We start from the raw sequence: 17,984 nt of genomic DNA, 5'->3' as shown, positions 1-17,984 counted from the left end.
GCTGTTCAACAATCAATTGAAGTCAATAGTATATCACATGTATACAAGCTAGAAGTACTGCATACCACATGTCATAACAAACATCACTGAGGTTACATGCACAATTTTAAATCTATAGCTCATTTCATTATTAAGACGTCCTGTGGACAGATAGATGTACTGACACAAAAAAAGAAATTAACACAAAATTTACACATCATATAAACCATTCTTGTAGAAATGAAGTTTCATGCAAAATATTAAGTCTACATATGAAATATTTCTCTACATATCTTGCCACATGATACATTCAGAGTTTTGTGTTAAACTGGGTTTTATATTAGTGTTCAAATAATAAAATTCTACACACCAAGTCTCTATAAAATTATGTATGTGTTGGGATAGTTAGCCTACATGTTGGAATCTCTTATGGATGTATTGAGTTTGTTTGCAAATTTATTTACACTGCTATAAACAAATCTTAACTTTTACATGTATGGTAATTCTAATTCATCCTCTCAGAATGAATAAAATCACGTTTTTCAAAATTTTCTGCGGGAGTATCCTGGACTCGTGTTTTGTCTTTTGATTCCATGACTCACTCCCACTCATCACGTTCTGTATTGTAAAGTTTAAGAGTACATCCATGGGTCATATCAGTATATTAAAAATTAAAAAAAAGTGCTTTCATATCAAATATAATTACAGAACATTTTTGTACAACAATGGATTAAGAAAATGTTTATTGCTTTCTGTTTGATTATAATTTGAAATACTTCCAGTTTCAACATCTTAAAAATACTAACATTATTTTGTCGTTTGTTATAAGAAAAATCCTATTTTATATTTCAAACAAATGATTGAAAACAAAGTATTATCAAGCAGTTTTTGTTTAATATCCTAAAGCATGGAAGAGAGGAAACAATTTAACAAACAGAAGGGTGATATAGACCTAAGAAAGCAGCTCTAGATATTGGGAGTGTAGCACCCAGGCTGGGATTTAAGTATGGAGGTTACTGGAGCATTAGCAATGTTATAACTTACTATTATGAACTTTCAATTGGTTTACATTAATAATCATTTATTTGAAGCACCCCAATAGATCCTTCTTTTCATAGATGGGGTATTTTTAAAACAATTTGGACATTTACCAATTAATTGGTTATAATTGTTTTATTTGGAGGTTTTTAAAATTTGTATTCGCAGTAAAACTATTAATTATAATTCTAACAGGGGAGCTGTAGGATTTGCTGGAGAACACCAGACACTTTTCTATGCTGAAGTCACCGATAATATGAAAGTAAGCCAAGGTGAGTTTTGTAAATTAAATTAATTGCTAGTATTCACACACACACACATGTATATATATAATTTTTTCAATAAACATTGAATCACAAAAAGTACTTGTTCCGCCGGGACATGAACCCGGGTCTCTCACTTGCCGTGTGAATGTGCTACCATTACACCACAGAGCCCTTACTTTTTACGATTCAATTATACAGGGTGTATCAAAAAGAATCATCCGATTTGGCATGTCTATATTTCAAACAGTATTAAACATATACAATTACTAATTTTTTTGGCTGAAAGGGAAACTCAAAAAGTTTTTTTTCATACCTTTTCAAAGGTGTTCAATATGTCCACCTTTAGATACATGGCATATGTCTATGCGGTATTCAAATTCTTCCCACACTGTAGCGAGCATGTCCTGAGTTACTGATTCCACTGCTGTTGTAATGCGATTCCTCAACTCATCCATTGTTGTTGGCAGCGGAGGCACATTACAGAGTCTTTGATGAAACCCCACAATACAAAATCACATACAGTAAGGTCTGGTGACCTTTGGAGGGCAGAAATGTAAGGATGCGTCATTTTGTCCAGTGCGGCCGATCCACCGGTCACGAATTCATTGATTTAAAAATTGCCGGACTGCCAGATGCCAATGTGGCAGTGCCCTGTCCTGTTGGTAAATGAAGTCGTTCGAATCAGTCTCCAATTGGGGGAAAAGATTATTCTCAAGCATATCGAGATATGTTATTCCTGTAACAGTGTTCTCAGCAAAGAAAAATGGACCGTACACCTTTTACTGTGAAACCGCACAAAACACATTAAATTTTGGAGAGTATCTCTCATGTTGCACAATTTCAAGTGGTTTTTCTGTGCCCCATATTCTAACGTTATGGCGGTTTACCTTTCAATTTAAATGAAATGTTGCCTTGTCGCTAAACACTATGCACGATACAAAATGTTCATCTTATCAAGAAAAGCTCCACGCATCGTTCTTTATCACCCTCACGAAGAGCTTGCAGTATCTGAAGTCTGTATTCTTTCATGCGTAATCGTCGACGCAACACATGCCAGATGGACATAGGAGGCATGTTGAGCTGTCGAGCAGCGCGGCGAACAGATTTCTGAGGGCTGCATGTGAAACAATGGTGGACGCGCTCCACGTCTTCATCGGACACTCTGAGACTTCCCTTTACACAGACAACCTGTTTCTTGAAATTGTGCATACCATCATCTGTGATGTAGGAGGATCAACACCATACTTAAGAAAGTCGAGCTGAACAGTTAATACATACTCACACTGCGAAAAATGTAGAACACAAACCGCTTTTTGTGGTGCAGACGCCATTTTCACTAGAAATGAAGTAGGCGTTCACTCAAGCGCGCTGTTGCAACTTAGCGGGAACCATGTAAAACTTTAAAAGATACTCTTTTCAACAGTACGTTGTTGGCACATTTAGCTCAACACACAGAATAGTTATGATTTTATTAAATCGGATGGTTCTTTAGATACACCCTGTAATGTATTTGGCCATATCTGTCACATATGCGTTTAAATAACCAAACCAATAATGGTAGCACATTCACCCGGCAAGTGACAGATCCGGGTTCGAGTCCAGGCGGAGCAAGTACTTTTTGTGATTCAATGTTTATTGAAATTAAATTAGGCTATTGCCACTTATACAGATTTAATGAATGTAAACAAAAGTCATTTGACAGATATTGGGTCTTCCGATCATATGTTAGTTTGGTTATTTAAACGCATATGTGACAGATACGGCCAAATACAATATAATTGAAACATAAAAAGTAAAAGTTCTGTGTTGTTATGGTAGCACATTCACCCGGCAAGTGAGAGATCCAGGTTCGAGTCTGGGCGGAGCAAGTACTTTTTGTGATTCAATATTTATTAAAATTAAATTAGGCTATTGTCACTTATACAAATTTAATAAATGTATATATATATATATATATTATATATATATATATATATATATATATATATATATATATATATATATGAGAGTGAATCTACTTGCTATAAATTAAAATTGCTTCATTAAAACTGGATAGATTCAAGATCTTTATTGGTCTTTAAACACATTCAATAGTGCAATAGACTTCGTCAAGTTACTAAAATATTCTAAACTAAAACTAAAACAAACTACTCAGATTCTACCTACTCAATCCAGCCTACCAGCAAATATATAGATCTATGTAATTAATAACAACAATAACCAAACAACCAACAGATCTATATAAATTAACAATATTAAATAACTATTAACACATTTAACATGGATAAAATTTTAAAACTCAACAATATTAAAACAAAATAAAATAACTGAATAAATAAATACATTGAGAGACAAAATTTAAAAAATTATTGTTGTGGTATCACAATTTAAGAATTCATCAACACAATAAAATATATTAAATTTTAACCAGCACTTCAAAACTGTTTTAAATTTGACTAAAGATATAGATCTAGCATCTAATGGTAACTTATTGAACAATTTAATTTTCATAAAAAGGTGACTGCATTTTGTTTTGGTTAATTTAACTGGTAAGAGTTGTAACAAATGTTTTGTTCTAGTAGGATAATCATGAATATCCTGCCTAGTTGTAAATGTTTCAAGTTGTTCCTTTACACTTATAAGGCAGTAGAATATATACATATTAGGAATAGTCATTACTTTTAATTCCTTAAAAATTGGAACACAAGTCTCTCTGTGTTATAGTGTGGATAGTAACAATAGTGTTTTCTAAATGTCTAGTTTGGTTTTTGTAACTTATTTTGTCATTGATGAATTAATTACATATGTTGATCTCCTTGTTTACTGTATTAACATGTATTATAGTTATACAGAGTAATACATTTTATCAATCCACAACAAATTTTCTATTCCAGTTCCACTCTTACTTTATATTCCCTCAAGTTCTTGTCACCTTCCTTATATATTATTTCCATCTCTCCATTTTAATCCATAATTCTTTCTGCTTTAGCCACATTGATCTTTCTATCCCTTCTATATGTACTATTCTACTATCTTTCTTTGTAAATTTCACTATCTTTATACACTTCTTGACTGTAACACTTCCAGTTTTCTTCATCTTTTTCCCATTTCTTTAGGTTTTTGAGTTTTCTCCATATCTAGGAACGCCAGTAGAATGGTTTTTCCTTCATAACAGTGCTTTGAAAATACCTAGACCTAAGTCCTAGAAAAACAGCTGGAAATGATTCTGAATAGTGTGTAGTGATGCATTTGGCTGCCAGTTGAGCTGGCAGTCTAACGTATATATTAAATAGGTATTTGAAATCAACTGCTCTTATTAATTTAGTTAGCAGTGTAAATTAAACATAGTGTTAACCCAACTATTATCATTATTTGAAGAAAAGTATTATCTGATTAAATGTCTGATGAAAATTTAAATTAAGTTATAAAATAGTTTTTAAACAAACTAACATATGGTTTCATAACCTTCCTAAAGTGTTTTTCAGTCCTTGATTGAACTTAAAGTGACTGCAAGATGACAACCTGATGAAGCACATTGTATGGACGTCAAACTACAAAATGTGGTTGTAAGACAGTGGTTCATATAACCTCAAACAAAGTTGAAAGATTGAAAAGTCTATTAAATAGTTATGTAAGTCAATAATTTTTGTAGACCAAGAGATCCCTAACATTCAGTAAAACAGCTCTCACCCTCTTCAAAATCTTTATTAGTAAGTTTAATTAATTTCAGCAATGTAATGTAAATTTGAAATTTAACACAAGTTCCCTCCTCAGCAGATTAGTTATTTATTGCACAACTGTTTGATCATATATTTTATGAAAGAATTTATGCCGTAGTCTCAGATATAATTGGTGTCCACAGGAGGAGGAGTAGCTGAGGAAGGTGAATTTGTAGAAGTTGTAGAAAAGACTTTGCCAGAAGCCAAGCAAATGCTCGAAGAAGAAACCTTTAATTCTCCACCTGAATTTTTGTATGGTCTGCTGTGGATTTTCCATTATATATTTCCAAACGTATAGGCCATTATTTCTTAAAGTTTCTCATTCCACACACCATATGTATTATTAGATAGAATAATTTTATCAGTTACCATTTTAAACTATCTAAATTCAATCATTTTGCATAGCTTAACAAGTTTACTATGTAATATGATTCAACAGTGATTCATAGTTCACTTTAAGTTTTAGAACCCTATCACATTTCACAAAGCTGACTGTTATATTTTTTGGACCATTTGTATCCCTTGTTCCTGCCAGTTTCAGCTGTTGTAAAAAAGCTGTTGTCTGTTGTGTTATTGCATCAGCCAACAGCTTAGACGCTACAGATTAGATCTTTAATATGTTTCTCAAGTTCTGGAGCTTTATTCAATAATTCAGTATTGGCCTAATTGAATAGAAATAGTGTGGGACATGAGTTATGGGTGGTTCACCAAAACACCATACACTCCATAACAAAACACAACCTTGTAGCTCTGCCAATTTCACCAAGAACACTGTAGCGCTTACTTACACTAAACTATCAGAAATCAAGGTCCATCCAGTGACTTACTTCCCAATATGAGATTGATTACCAAATTTAACAATGCAACAACAAACATTTTAAATCTATCTCAAGGCCAGGATGACTATGTATAGCTTTTGAACAAATCTTATAGCATTATGCATACAAGACAATAAAACCTATAGCTTTGTGCATACAAGACAACAAACCCTATAGCATTGTACATACAACATAACAAAATCTATAGAATTCTGCATACAAGATAACAAACCCTATAGTATTGTATATACAACATAACAAAATCTATAGAATTGTGTATACAAGACTACAAACCTTATAGCATTATACATACAAACAATAAACATGTCCAAACTTTAACTGCAATTATTTTTAGTTGAGAATGAGAGTGTGAAGCAGGCAAATCAAGAGGTGATGTGTTTCATACATGAAAATTTTTTACCAAGCATTGGGAAATGTGTAAAATAAGAAGCTTATTGAAATTATAATCTAAGGTGCCAAGAAATTTTTGTGACAGTACAGTTAGAGAGAGAGAGATTTAGAAAAATTCTAAAATTTTTATAATTTAGAGTTTTTCATTTTAAAATAATGGTTAAATTTTTGAAAAATAATATATTTTTTTTTATTATTTCACACATATTAGGTACAATAGCATCATACTATTCTTATTGTTTACTATGGATAAGATTTAAAAACTGCATATTAGATTTACAAACGTTTAAATAATGAAAACAGATTTATAAATTTGTAAAGAAATGTAATGATTAAAAACAAAGAAATAAAGATATTTTAATGTTTGAAATCTGATTTAAGTTTAATTTATGTTACACTATCCTCTACTTACTATATAATGACATATTATTAATAAATTTACTATAAAAAAGAATTGTGTTTGTTATGATTGTTAAAAATATATCAACACTAAGTCTACAGTATCACAGATTAATAGTTCTTCAGTTCAGTTGTCTGAAAATGACTCAAGTAAAGTTAATATATATTGTTTCATGGCTAGACTTACTTTATATTCACAGTCGATTACAGATTTGTTCTAAAGTTTGGTAAAATGCCCCAACATTCACTGAAGTTTACTATCTTTCTATATAACATACTAAGAGCTAACACAGCTCATTAGAGTACATTAATTTGCACTCTCCTTTTGTAGTTATAGCTAACAGAATTCCTGTCAGGAGAAATTACTGTTTGTAAATAACTTTTCGATCAAAACAATTGGAATATCATTGTATAATTTGTGTCAGCAAACTTGTTGATATTAACCACAGAGAAGAAGAAATTACTATAAATTAAAAACTTAACGAAGTAAATTTGCATTGATTTATTTCGTATGAATTGTTTGTTGTGGTGTATCGTAATCTTGATAAGCCACATTTAGTTGTTGCTTTCACCTATTTTCTTTTTACAATGATGCTCTAGTCTATAGGGTTCATAACAGAGCTGTAGACTTGGCACTTAACATTCCTTAGAAGTACAAGTTTTTACCTCATGGAAATCTACATATTCCAAACACTCACCCTCATGATGGAGTTTTAATCCAAATTATATACAGGGTGATTCATGAAGATATGCAAAAATTGTGGGAGCTCATTCTACACGTAAAAATAATGAAAAAGTTTATACATGGGTCTGGAAATACTTTGTTAACGAGTTATGGCTAGCGAAAGATTTCGCCCAGATTTCAGCTCAAACAAGGTCTTACTGAAATTCTAAAGGAAGATTAAGGGACAAATTCAATAACCAATTCTACAACCAAGGGACCAGTTCTTATGGTTTTTGACCTGATAAATTGAATAAACCTAGAACTGTAAGTTAAATAGTGAAAACCAGTATTAAGTGTAAAAATGGAATCAAAAACACATTATCCATCTTTAGCCAACAATAACTTTGTTACAAGGTCTGTCCAAAAAGTATCCGACCGCTGACCAGTAGGCGGCCGTGGCGTAATTGCATGAGGGTTCACTTCTGCTCATGAATGTGGGTTTCGTAAATTGTTGGTACCATCACGAAAGAACTGTGACTCGTCAGTAAATAAAATATATTTAAAGAGTCGAAGTTAAGTTTTTAACCAACTGCAGTACTCCAAGTGATGGGCATTGTCTCCTGGATGTAAATGCTGTATTTTTTATTGTAAGGATAGAGATTGTTATTATTGAGTGTTCTCCATACTTTACTTGCGTTACCCTAAACTGTTTAGAAGTACATCTTGTATTATTACCTGGATTATGTTCAACAGCAGCAACAACGTTTTCCTCTACATTAACATCATGTTGGCAGAGTGGTCATACTGGAACTTTGCCCAAGGAAGTGATCTGTTTCCCATAACGTTAGAAATGTAGCACTAATTGTTCTAACATTTGGAAATCTGTGGTAAGGGTAATGTTGTATGTATGCACTGCTAAAATCAATCTACTCTAGAAAATAATTTTTCATTTAAGAATTGGAATTTACAATTTCTTAGTAGAAATTTAATTTGTTCAATGGGTAATTAACAAAGTTATTGTCAGTTAAAATTGAAAATTGAGTTGTACTATTATGAATAAAAATTCATTTAATCAAACATCTATTCGCTTTATGTGTACTTTATATACACAGTTTAGTTCAAACAATATTTTAAAAAGATTTATTGAAAATTTTGGTTTGTTTCTTGGTGAAAGATGAAAAATGTGTTTTTTACTCTTATTTTTTGCACTTGAAACTGGTTTTTTTTTCAAAAACTATTAAATTTACAGTTCTGGAACCTGTTTTAATTCATTTATCAGGTAAAAACCATAAGAAAGAATTTGCCTTCTTAATCTACCCTATCAGAATTTTAGGAAGATCTCGTTTTACATGGTGAACTGAAATCTGGGCGAAATCATTTGCTAGCCCTAACTCGTTAACAAAGCATTTTCAGATTCATGTTTAACCGTTTGACAAGTAATCCCGCAACGAATTCAGGAGTGCCCTACGTGCCGCCCGCAGTAATTCCGATAGCCGTGCAGGAAGCGCTTTGGTGCAAAATAGTTTTCACAATAATATTTTGTCATGAATAATCCTCGCTTGAATACGAATGTGATCTGGTAGAATAAATAAGAAAGAGTTTCAAATAGTTTTCGTTGTTCCCACTAGATCACAGTTGTACTTTTATTTAATTCTTTCAGTTCCAATTGACGGTATTCAATCAGTTTTTCCAAGTAGTCTATTTGCTGGTTCTATTTCTGTTTGTGTAGTGAATACAGGTTGTAACCTCACTTTTGCTTTACCGGTTGCCCTGATTGTAAACGTTTTGTTGTGTTAGTGAGTAAATAAACATGGCTGTTTGTGTAATTACTGATTATGGAAAATGGCGCACAAAAGACTTACAGATGAATTTTCGGCTAAGACTTACTGCTCAGCATTTTCCGCCACCATTCCTACTACAGATAAGAATGATAAGCCGAAGAGAGCATGCCATGTGTACAGATAAACCAGTGTCAGTGAGCAGGAGCGCCGGGACACGATGTGCCGTGATTGCGACGTTCTGCTTTGTGTGTCCGACTGTTTTCGCACCTTTCACACTATCAAAGATTTCTGAGGAGACTTGTGTACTGTTGCTAATTTGTACCTAACCTGTGCCTTAGTATGTTTATGAGAAAATGCTGAATGTTTTATCTTATTTTCATATTTTGTGAATATAATAACTTTTGTGCATAATAAAATTAATTTCTGTATAAATACAAAAAAAAAACACTTTAATACAGTGTTTTTCATCACACATGTACTATAGTAAACCCAAATCACCTAAACAAAATTGAAAATAAAAAAAAACACTTTTAAGGGTATTCATATTGAAAAAATCCCACCAATCAAAGGGTTAAATAAAACTTCATTCATTATTTTTACATGTAGAATGAGCTCCCACAGTTTCTGTATACCTTTATGAATCATCCTGTATATATATAAAGATGCAATTTAATACAGGCTTGTGACCATGAAAAATACCATAAATTATAATTTACCCAAACTAAAATTGGTGAGAAGATAGAACTTATATACAGGGTGATTCAAAACTAAACGGCAATCTCTCGAGAGCTTATTCTATAGCTAAAAAACAAGTAAAAAAGTTCAAATAACCATATGCCCGGAAACGCTTCGTTAGCGAGGTACGCCTAGCGAAAGATTTCGCCCGGATTTCAGAACCACTTGGTGAAGTCAGGCCGTATAAAAATGGTAAAGGTAGTTACAAAGATACAAATACGATTGTTTTTTTATGATTTTATATCTGACAAATTTATTAAAATTCGTCCCAGAGCTGTAAATGCAATACTTAAAATTTCAGAGATATCTTACGTAAAAACACAAGAATTGGTGCAAAGAAATAAACACATTTTTGTGTTTAACGTAAGATTACTTCCATAAATGTTAAATAAAGGTCATTTTTTTTCTTAAACAGATTTGTAGAACATTTAATTCTGAAAAGATTCATGTGAATTACTTAGGAAAAAAAATTAATAATAGGTATTGAAATTTAGCTTTATTTAAAAAATAAAACAGACGCACAAAAATGCATATTCTTATCTGCATAAAATATTAACTAATGTTTAGGGTTGTGAGTAACAGCTGATCATTTATTCTAGAATGAACATTAACATAAAAATGTATTTTCCTTTATAAAAACTGTAATAATCACCTATAATAGTTGCTCAAAGTGTCCTCCGTTGTTAGCAATGCACGTTTTTCGCACGACGAATCCACTCTTTTCTAGCGCGTTTCATAACGTTTGGAGCATTCTTGATAGTTTCTGCCGCCTCTGTAATGCGATTACGTAAACTCCTCTATGGTGTTTTAATCCGTTTTGAATAAACAATTGACTTCATCCAACCCCATAAGAAAAAGTCTGCTGGCGTGAGGTCAGGAGAACGCGGTGGCCATTTTACTGGTCCATTTCGACCAATCCATTGTCTACCGTATGTATCATTTAAATAGTTTTTCACATCATTAGAAAAATGTGGAGGTGCTCCGTCGTGCATAAAACCATGCATTTATTCTGTTTTGAACAGGAATATCTTCCAAGAGGGTAGGCAGGTTTGTTCTTAAAAAATTTAAGTACGCTACTCCATTAAGTCGATTAGGGAGGAAAAATGGACCAATCAAATTATCACCCAGAACACCAAGCCATACATTGACTGAAAATGTATGTTGAAAATGCCTCGTCGCAGTTTCATGTGGGTTGTCGTACGCCCAAGTATGGGTATTACGAAAAATGTACAATTCCATTTCTAGTAAAACAGGATTCATCAGTAACGAGAATACGCCGAAGAAAATACTGATGTCGTAAACAATTTCTTCTTAACCAGCGGCAGAACATCTTCCGTTTATTAAGATCTTGCGGTAATAAGTCTTGAACACGTGTTATATGGAATGGGTACAACTGTGCTTCATGAAGTGTCCGCCATACGCTTGACTGGCATATATTTAACTGACGTGATAATCGTCTGGTGCTTGTGGTTGGTGATAATTCTACAGCATTTATTATTGCTTGTTCATTATTATAGTTCCTTGCGCTACGTTGACGACCAGTATCTATTCGCTTCGGTTTAAAGCTACCAGTTTCTCTAAGTCGTCTCTCCACAGCTTCAAAATGTTTTGCGATCAGGTGTTCTTCGATGTGGAAAAGTATCACGATATTCCTGAACTGCAGCTAAACCATTCTTGTTAACTTTGCCGTAAATCAGTATCATGTCCGTATACTCTTCAAACGAATACATACCATTTACATTATCTGCCCATTATTTACTAAGATAATTACATACACTTTTATAAAAATATTTAATAAAATATTTTAAAAATAAATATTTAATAAAATATTTTATACACTTGTATAAAAATATTTCCAAATAATCACAGGATCTCACAAAAATACAATCTTCACACGCCACAATACAAAAAACCTCCATAAAGGTTATTCAAATATTACTTCATGAACTTAATTGTTGATCAGCTGATATTGCCAACCTTTGCAAAGAAAATATGACGATAAAAAAGTGTTGAATAAATGATCAGTTGTTACTCACAACCTAAACATTAGTTAATATTTTATGCAGATAAAAATATGCATTTTTGTGCGTCTGTTTTATTTTTAAATAAAGCTAAATTTCAATACCTATTATTAATTTTTTTCCTAAGTAATTCACATGAATCTTTTCAGAATTAAATGTTCTACAAATCTGTTTAAGAAAAAAAATGACCTTTATTTAACATTTATGGAAGTTTAATCTTACGTTAAACACAAAAATGTGTTATTTCTTTGCACCAATTCTTGTGTTTTACGTAAGATATCTCTGAAAGTATTGCATTTACAGCTCTGGGACGAATTTTAATAAATTTGTCAGATATTAAAATCATAAAAAACAATCGTATTTGTATCTTTGTAACTACCTTTACCATTTTTATACGGCCCTGACTTCACCAAGGGTTCTGAAATCCGGACGAAATCTTTTCGCTAGGCGTAACTCGCTAACGAAGCGTTTCCGGGCATATGGTTATTTGAACTTTTTTTACTTGTTTTTAGCTATAGAATAAGCTCTCGAGAGATTGCCGTTTAGTTTTGAATCACCCTGTATATGCTTTAAATTCACATAAGATTCATTAGACATTCTCAATCAATAAAATATTGATGAAGATAGTGGTTTTGTACAAGTTAGCAGAAATGTACATATTTTCTTACCATCCACATCCTGTCCTAAGCAGAAATGTTATTTTGGATACTGTTTTATATAAATCAAGCTGACACCTTTAAAAAAACTAACAATTTTAAAGAACTTTTATACTTACACATTATTTAGATCTCTTAAAGTTTCAAGGTGACAGGCATTTTTAATTTCAAAAGGAATGGGTATATCTCAGTTTTTAGACATTGCAGAGTCTGAGGGCAAAGGCTATAGAATCTTTGTCATTTACAACAACTGTTGTTCTTAAAATTTGTTGTGATAGCTTTTGAAGTTTCCAGATAGTTGGTGTATAGAATTTTTGATATGTATACAATAACTTTAAATCAATACAAGAATATGTTTAAAAACATGTAATTCTGGTTCTTGCAGTTGCAACTAGATATTCCATTACTGCTATCTTGACAATGTATCCACTTTCTAATCCTCCTTGACCTTAACTAAGGACCCTGTATTAACTGTTTTGTAAGAGTATTAAAAAAATTACAAAAAATATAAACTTATATTAATGCACTTCATGTTGTATCATTTCAAGTATGGTTTCAGCATAAAATGGAGAATTTTCGTATGTTAAAACAAATTTATATGAAAAATACCAAAAAGAGGGAGGGGACTAGGCTTTGAAATTGTACTAATTTTGAAAAAATTAAAAATCTAAGTTAGCTTTTAAATTTATCTATGTTCTAAAATATACTAGATTTATAGCTTTACAGACAATAATAAAAATATTACTAGTAAAAATGTAATAAAGTGAATAAAATTGGAAAAAATAATATTTTAGCATGTTTCATATAATTTTAATTGTAAAAATATAAATACAAGTAAAACACATTATGTTCTATGTAAATTTGTTCTCAATGAATTACCAAACTTACTAACATATGATATTTCGTCAAACATGTATGCTAATAAATTCTTAGTCAATAGGCTAGTCTTAAATATAACTGAAATTTTATTTAAAAGATTTTTTTATCTGCTAAGATTTACTTACAGTCACTATAGTATTAGTCTTAAGTAAAACCACAAAATTAAATTACAGAATAAACATAATGCAATTTATGTTTACTAGCCAAGTAAATAATCTGCCAAATGACTGACTTGCACAACAGAATCATACAGAATCTCGTATTTATCAATAGATAATGGTGTTGTATCAATGATGAAGAAAAAGATATCTAACATTAGGGTATATCCTAACATTTCAAGTAGTGTTTTAATCATGTCAATACATTCATACTTCTCACTATAAGAAATGAATGAGTCAGCACTTGTTCACTAGGCAGATAACTGTCGAGGCTAAGAGAGCTAAGAGCAAAACAAAATATATTTACCAAAACTATTGATATTAAAAAAGTCCAGTATGTAAACCTGATAACTTCTACAACTTTCATAAAGCAAGAAGTTTCTCACCTAGTGCTTACTGGTCTATAATTGTATACAGCACAATCTTGTGTTGACTTTTTCACATTCCGTAATAAAATGAGTGTAGATAGTACCAAATTTGCTGTCATAAACAGACTTCTCCAGCCAATAACAATATATTGAATTAGAAATAAAACACAAAAAGCTGATGTGACTTGTAATTATACAAACTCAAGTAAAGTGAATTAGGAAATTCTTTAACTACTAAGTCATTACCTAATAAGTACAAACTGTGGAATAGTTACATCAGAAACTCTGACAAAAGGTAGTAGCGAGAATCTCATAATGTATTAGGTCTTCTTGACATATAATAGGAAATGATTATGGGGCATTTTTAAGTGAGGAAACAACACAAGAAATTACTTGGTGCTATATTAGAAAAGTGGGGAAGCCTGACACTGCATGTGAAGCTGTGTTTTGCCAAGAAGTTGTGTACAAGGTAAGAAGAACATGTTGCAGCATTGACCTGATGAAGCTACCACCATTTTGTGGTCCATAACCCAGAAATTTTACACTGCATCGCGTAAGCAATGTAGAACTTATAAGTACTACTTCTTTAGTGATGTCAGATCATCAGCTGTGTACTACTCCATTGCTGTCAAAAATAATCAAAATATTTGCAAATTTTCACAGGACTGCTCTTTGGTTAATACCCATACATCCACGATTCATCACCTGAGAAAATTAGAGTAATTCTGTGTGCGTCCTAATTTCTTGTGAACAATTTCAAGTTGCAATTGCTTTTATGCCGATGACAAGTTCTTTGGGATAAATTTTGCAATGACACTATACGTGGCCAACTCTTCTGTTAAAATGAAATAAACTCAACAATTATTCATGCTTACCTCTGTAGCTAGTTCACGGGCACAGAAATCTTCCATCACTAAAACTTAACTAGATTGGTACTTAACTTCATCATTTGTACTTGTTGCTGGTCTTCCAGAATTACGGCCGTTTTTAAACCTGTTGTATCACTCTTTTACCTCTTTTTCACAACTTAGGAATAACCAAATCTTTTAAGCTTTGGTGAGCCACTAACATCTATGAACGTCATGGCTGAATATGTTATAAGAGCCACAGACGTCAATGGACGCAAATGTACATTAATTGTTTAATTTTATTTAAATGGAGTTAAAATTTGTAAACGCGAATGTGACAATACAAGTTGATGTCAAAATAAGGCTTGCTGGGATACTGGTGCCGTATCGAGGTCAAAGGAACTAAAGCGTAGAAAAAATGGCGCGCGGTCTATTGTTTGTGTGTCACTGTCAGAGCCGCAGACCCTCACGCACACTCACTGCTTAGTCTCAGTCGGTCGGTCGGCGCCGCGCCATCCCTTGTGCTGCCTGCTGTGCTACGACGTAGTCCACACAGGGCTAGGGTTGTTTTAGGTTATATTGTAGTGTAAAACACAATTCGAAGCCACTAACTCACAGACTTTTCAGGAAAAGCTTAGTACGTGATTTAGTTTAGTCAGCGGCAAAGTGGCAGAAAATGTAGCTAGAAGAAATAGATTACAGCGGACTACAGGACCAATCGAGGAAAGATTGCATGGACGACACTTCATCGCGAAAAAAACCAAAATATTTCCGATGCATTGTGTGTTCTAAGAAAGGACTGCAACGTGAGACCAACTTCGCCTGCAAAACTTGTGCGGGAAATCCCTCTCTACACCCGGACACGTGCTTCGAAGAGTACCATACTAAAGTTGTTTATGGTTAAAGACAAAACTTGTAATTTAATTTATATATATATAAAACTGTGAGGGAAAACACTGCAGTTTATACAAACTTTTCATAAAAAAAAACAAAAAGTTTCAATTTAGGCAAATTTTGTTTCAATTTTTAAATTTTGTATTTAAGTTAAATAAGTATTAAATAATTATATAAATACTTTGTTTTTTGTCTTTTTGAATCCTTATTCAATGACAAACTTAAAATACATATTAGCTTTAGAGATATCAATACTTTTTATTTTTAAACTTGGTGTGGCTTTTTAGGAATATTGGGCAAATAATTTTTGGCCTGCAAAGGGTTAAACACTCTACTCCAATATCGATGTTTTACACATTCCATTTTACTGCAAACCACAAAAGTGATAAACATTCAGTACGGGGTTTGATGTTTACCTACTTGCAACCCAATTGATACAATGTCAAGGTTGTATGACGGACATGTGTATGCATACTATATTAACTGCTAATTTGTCAGTGTGTACCTCATTCCATCATCTTCTTCTTTAACCCCTTACGGCGTATATGAATTTCCGAAAAAAACCGAGAAAGTCCGAAAAAAACTACACGACTGTCCTACAAAAAGTCCTTTTCCATCATGACAATGCACCAGTTCATGCCTCAGCAGTTGCGGCCGCAAAATTATTGGAATTGAGTTTCCAATCATCTCACATCCCCCTATTCTCCAGACTTGGCTCTATCGGACTATTATTTGTTTCATAATATAAAGAAATAACTTGCAGGAAGATTTCATTGAAATAAGAAGGTGATAGCAGAAACAAATGGCTATTTTTCAGACTTGGGCAAATCCTATTATTTAGAAGGGTTCAACAAGCTTGAACAGTGTTGGACGTAGTGTATAAGTTTACAAGGAGACTACATTTGAAAAATTTAAGAAAGATTATTAAAAAAAAGTAATTTTTATTTTTGCATGGACTTGTCAAACATTATACACTTATTAAACCAACACCTATACTCATCTTTTTCCGAAAAACCCTGCAAATATAGAATTTTATAACTTAATGACAGTTGATAATTTGTTTAACTTATGATGAAGGCAAGTCTTATAATATCGAGGCATAATATAAAATGCTAGATTGACAAGACGTTTTGTACAAAACTTTATTTCTACAAAGGCAACATGTAAAGCTGATTATAGAGCATTGTATTTTCAGCAAAGCTTAAACGATCTGGTGTACATCTACCTTGTGCTCGTAGTGTTCAAATTTACTACTAACCTAATGACATGTGTACAAAATTTGAATGTTCTATTTCATACTTTTGACTATTTTGTTGTCCATTATAAAACAGCCTGTACACATATTTGTTTTATACATTTCATTTTTCAACAAAAGACAGTGTTTGTATTATCTGATCTTTATATAGAGATTGTAGAACTCTCAACACAACCTATACGAGAGAATGAATTTTGAATAAGCAGTAGTTATTATATTATTGTAAGTTTTCAGATGTACTCCAGGTTAAGTTGATTCTAAGTTAAAGTATATCCCTGTAACAGGAGGAGGACTGGCTGAGTCTGGAGAGTTTATTGAAGTGGTGGAGATGACGTTGCCCCAGGCCAAGCAGGTGTTCTGTGATGGAGACTGCAGTGGGTTGAATGTACCTCCAGGCTGTTTACTTGGTATCTTGTGGTTCTTCTACTTTACCTCAACACAATTGAAAGAGTTGTAAAATAAATATCAAGTTAATCCAAGTTTATGACATTCCTCTTTTAATCTCTTTTTTCATTACTGAAAGCTAATTTTATAAGCTTTTATAATCTGAAATAGACAATTCAGTTTTAAATTTTTGTTGTGTATATGTAAAATCTGTTATGTTAATGTAAAATTAAATTGTTTTAATATTTATTTAAAAATCTTTGTTATTTTACTCATTGTTATTTATAGATTTCTGAAAGAAATAACCACTACTAAATCACAGATTCAAACTCAGCCAGATAAATTGAAAATAGTATAACAATTTTAAACTAACTTGGCACTGGATACTTAAGTATTATGTGAAGACCTAACTGTTTGAAGAGGGTTCGAATATATGTATTTCAACTAATCCCTGACACAATGTTGGCCAATTTATAATTTATCTTTATTCAAACAAGGAACAATGGACCTAATCCCTCCCTAACCTGTTATTGAACCATTAGTATAAAGTCATAAATAGGGGTGTGCTATAAACATCTATACAAGATATAATAGAGTTAACTCTTCTACTAATAATGAGAAACTTACAGAACGATATACTGGTTTTTGTCTTTGCACAGCATATTTTTAAGATATAGAAAAACATATGCTAAATGACAAGTAATAGGTGTT

The 17,984-nt window shown here is 32.3% G+C and overlaps 1 protein-coding gene across 2 annotated transcripts in view; it reads left to right on the top strand.

Annotated features, from left to right (window-relative positions):
* The window catches only part of LOC124373192 (uridine diphosphate glucose pyrophosphatase NUDT14-like), a 43,195-nt gene extending 25,673 nt beyond the window's left edge, over positions 1-17,522 (top strand). The window contains exons 5-6 of one of the 2 annotated variants that reach the window (XM_046831595.1): positions 1,213-1,289; positions 17,174-17,522. In XM_046831595.1, the coding sequence (XP_046687551.1) occupies positions 1,213-1,289; positions 17,174-17,346 (250 nt within the window). In that variant the 3' untranslated portion in view covers positions 17,347-17,522. Of the gene's footprint in view, positions 1-1,212; positions 1,290-5,145; positions 6,607-17,173 lie in introns of those variants that run through there. The other variant, XM_046831602.1, reaches the window with a different exon arrangement.
* Positions 17,523-17,984: the final 462 nt, after the last annotated feature.

This window comes from Homalodisca vitripennis, chromosome 1 (assembly GCF_021130785.1).
Source record: "Homalodisca vitripennis isolate AUS2020 chromosome 1, UT_GWSS_2.1, whole genome shotgun sequence".
Taxonomy (NCBI): domain Eukaryota; kingdom Metazoa; phylum Arthropoda; class Insecta; order Hemiptera; family Cicadellidae; genus Homalodisca; species Homalodisca vitripennis.
Note: the sequence above shows the minus strand (reverse complement) of the source record. Positions and strands in the feature narration are given on the sequence as shown.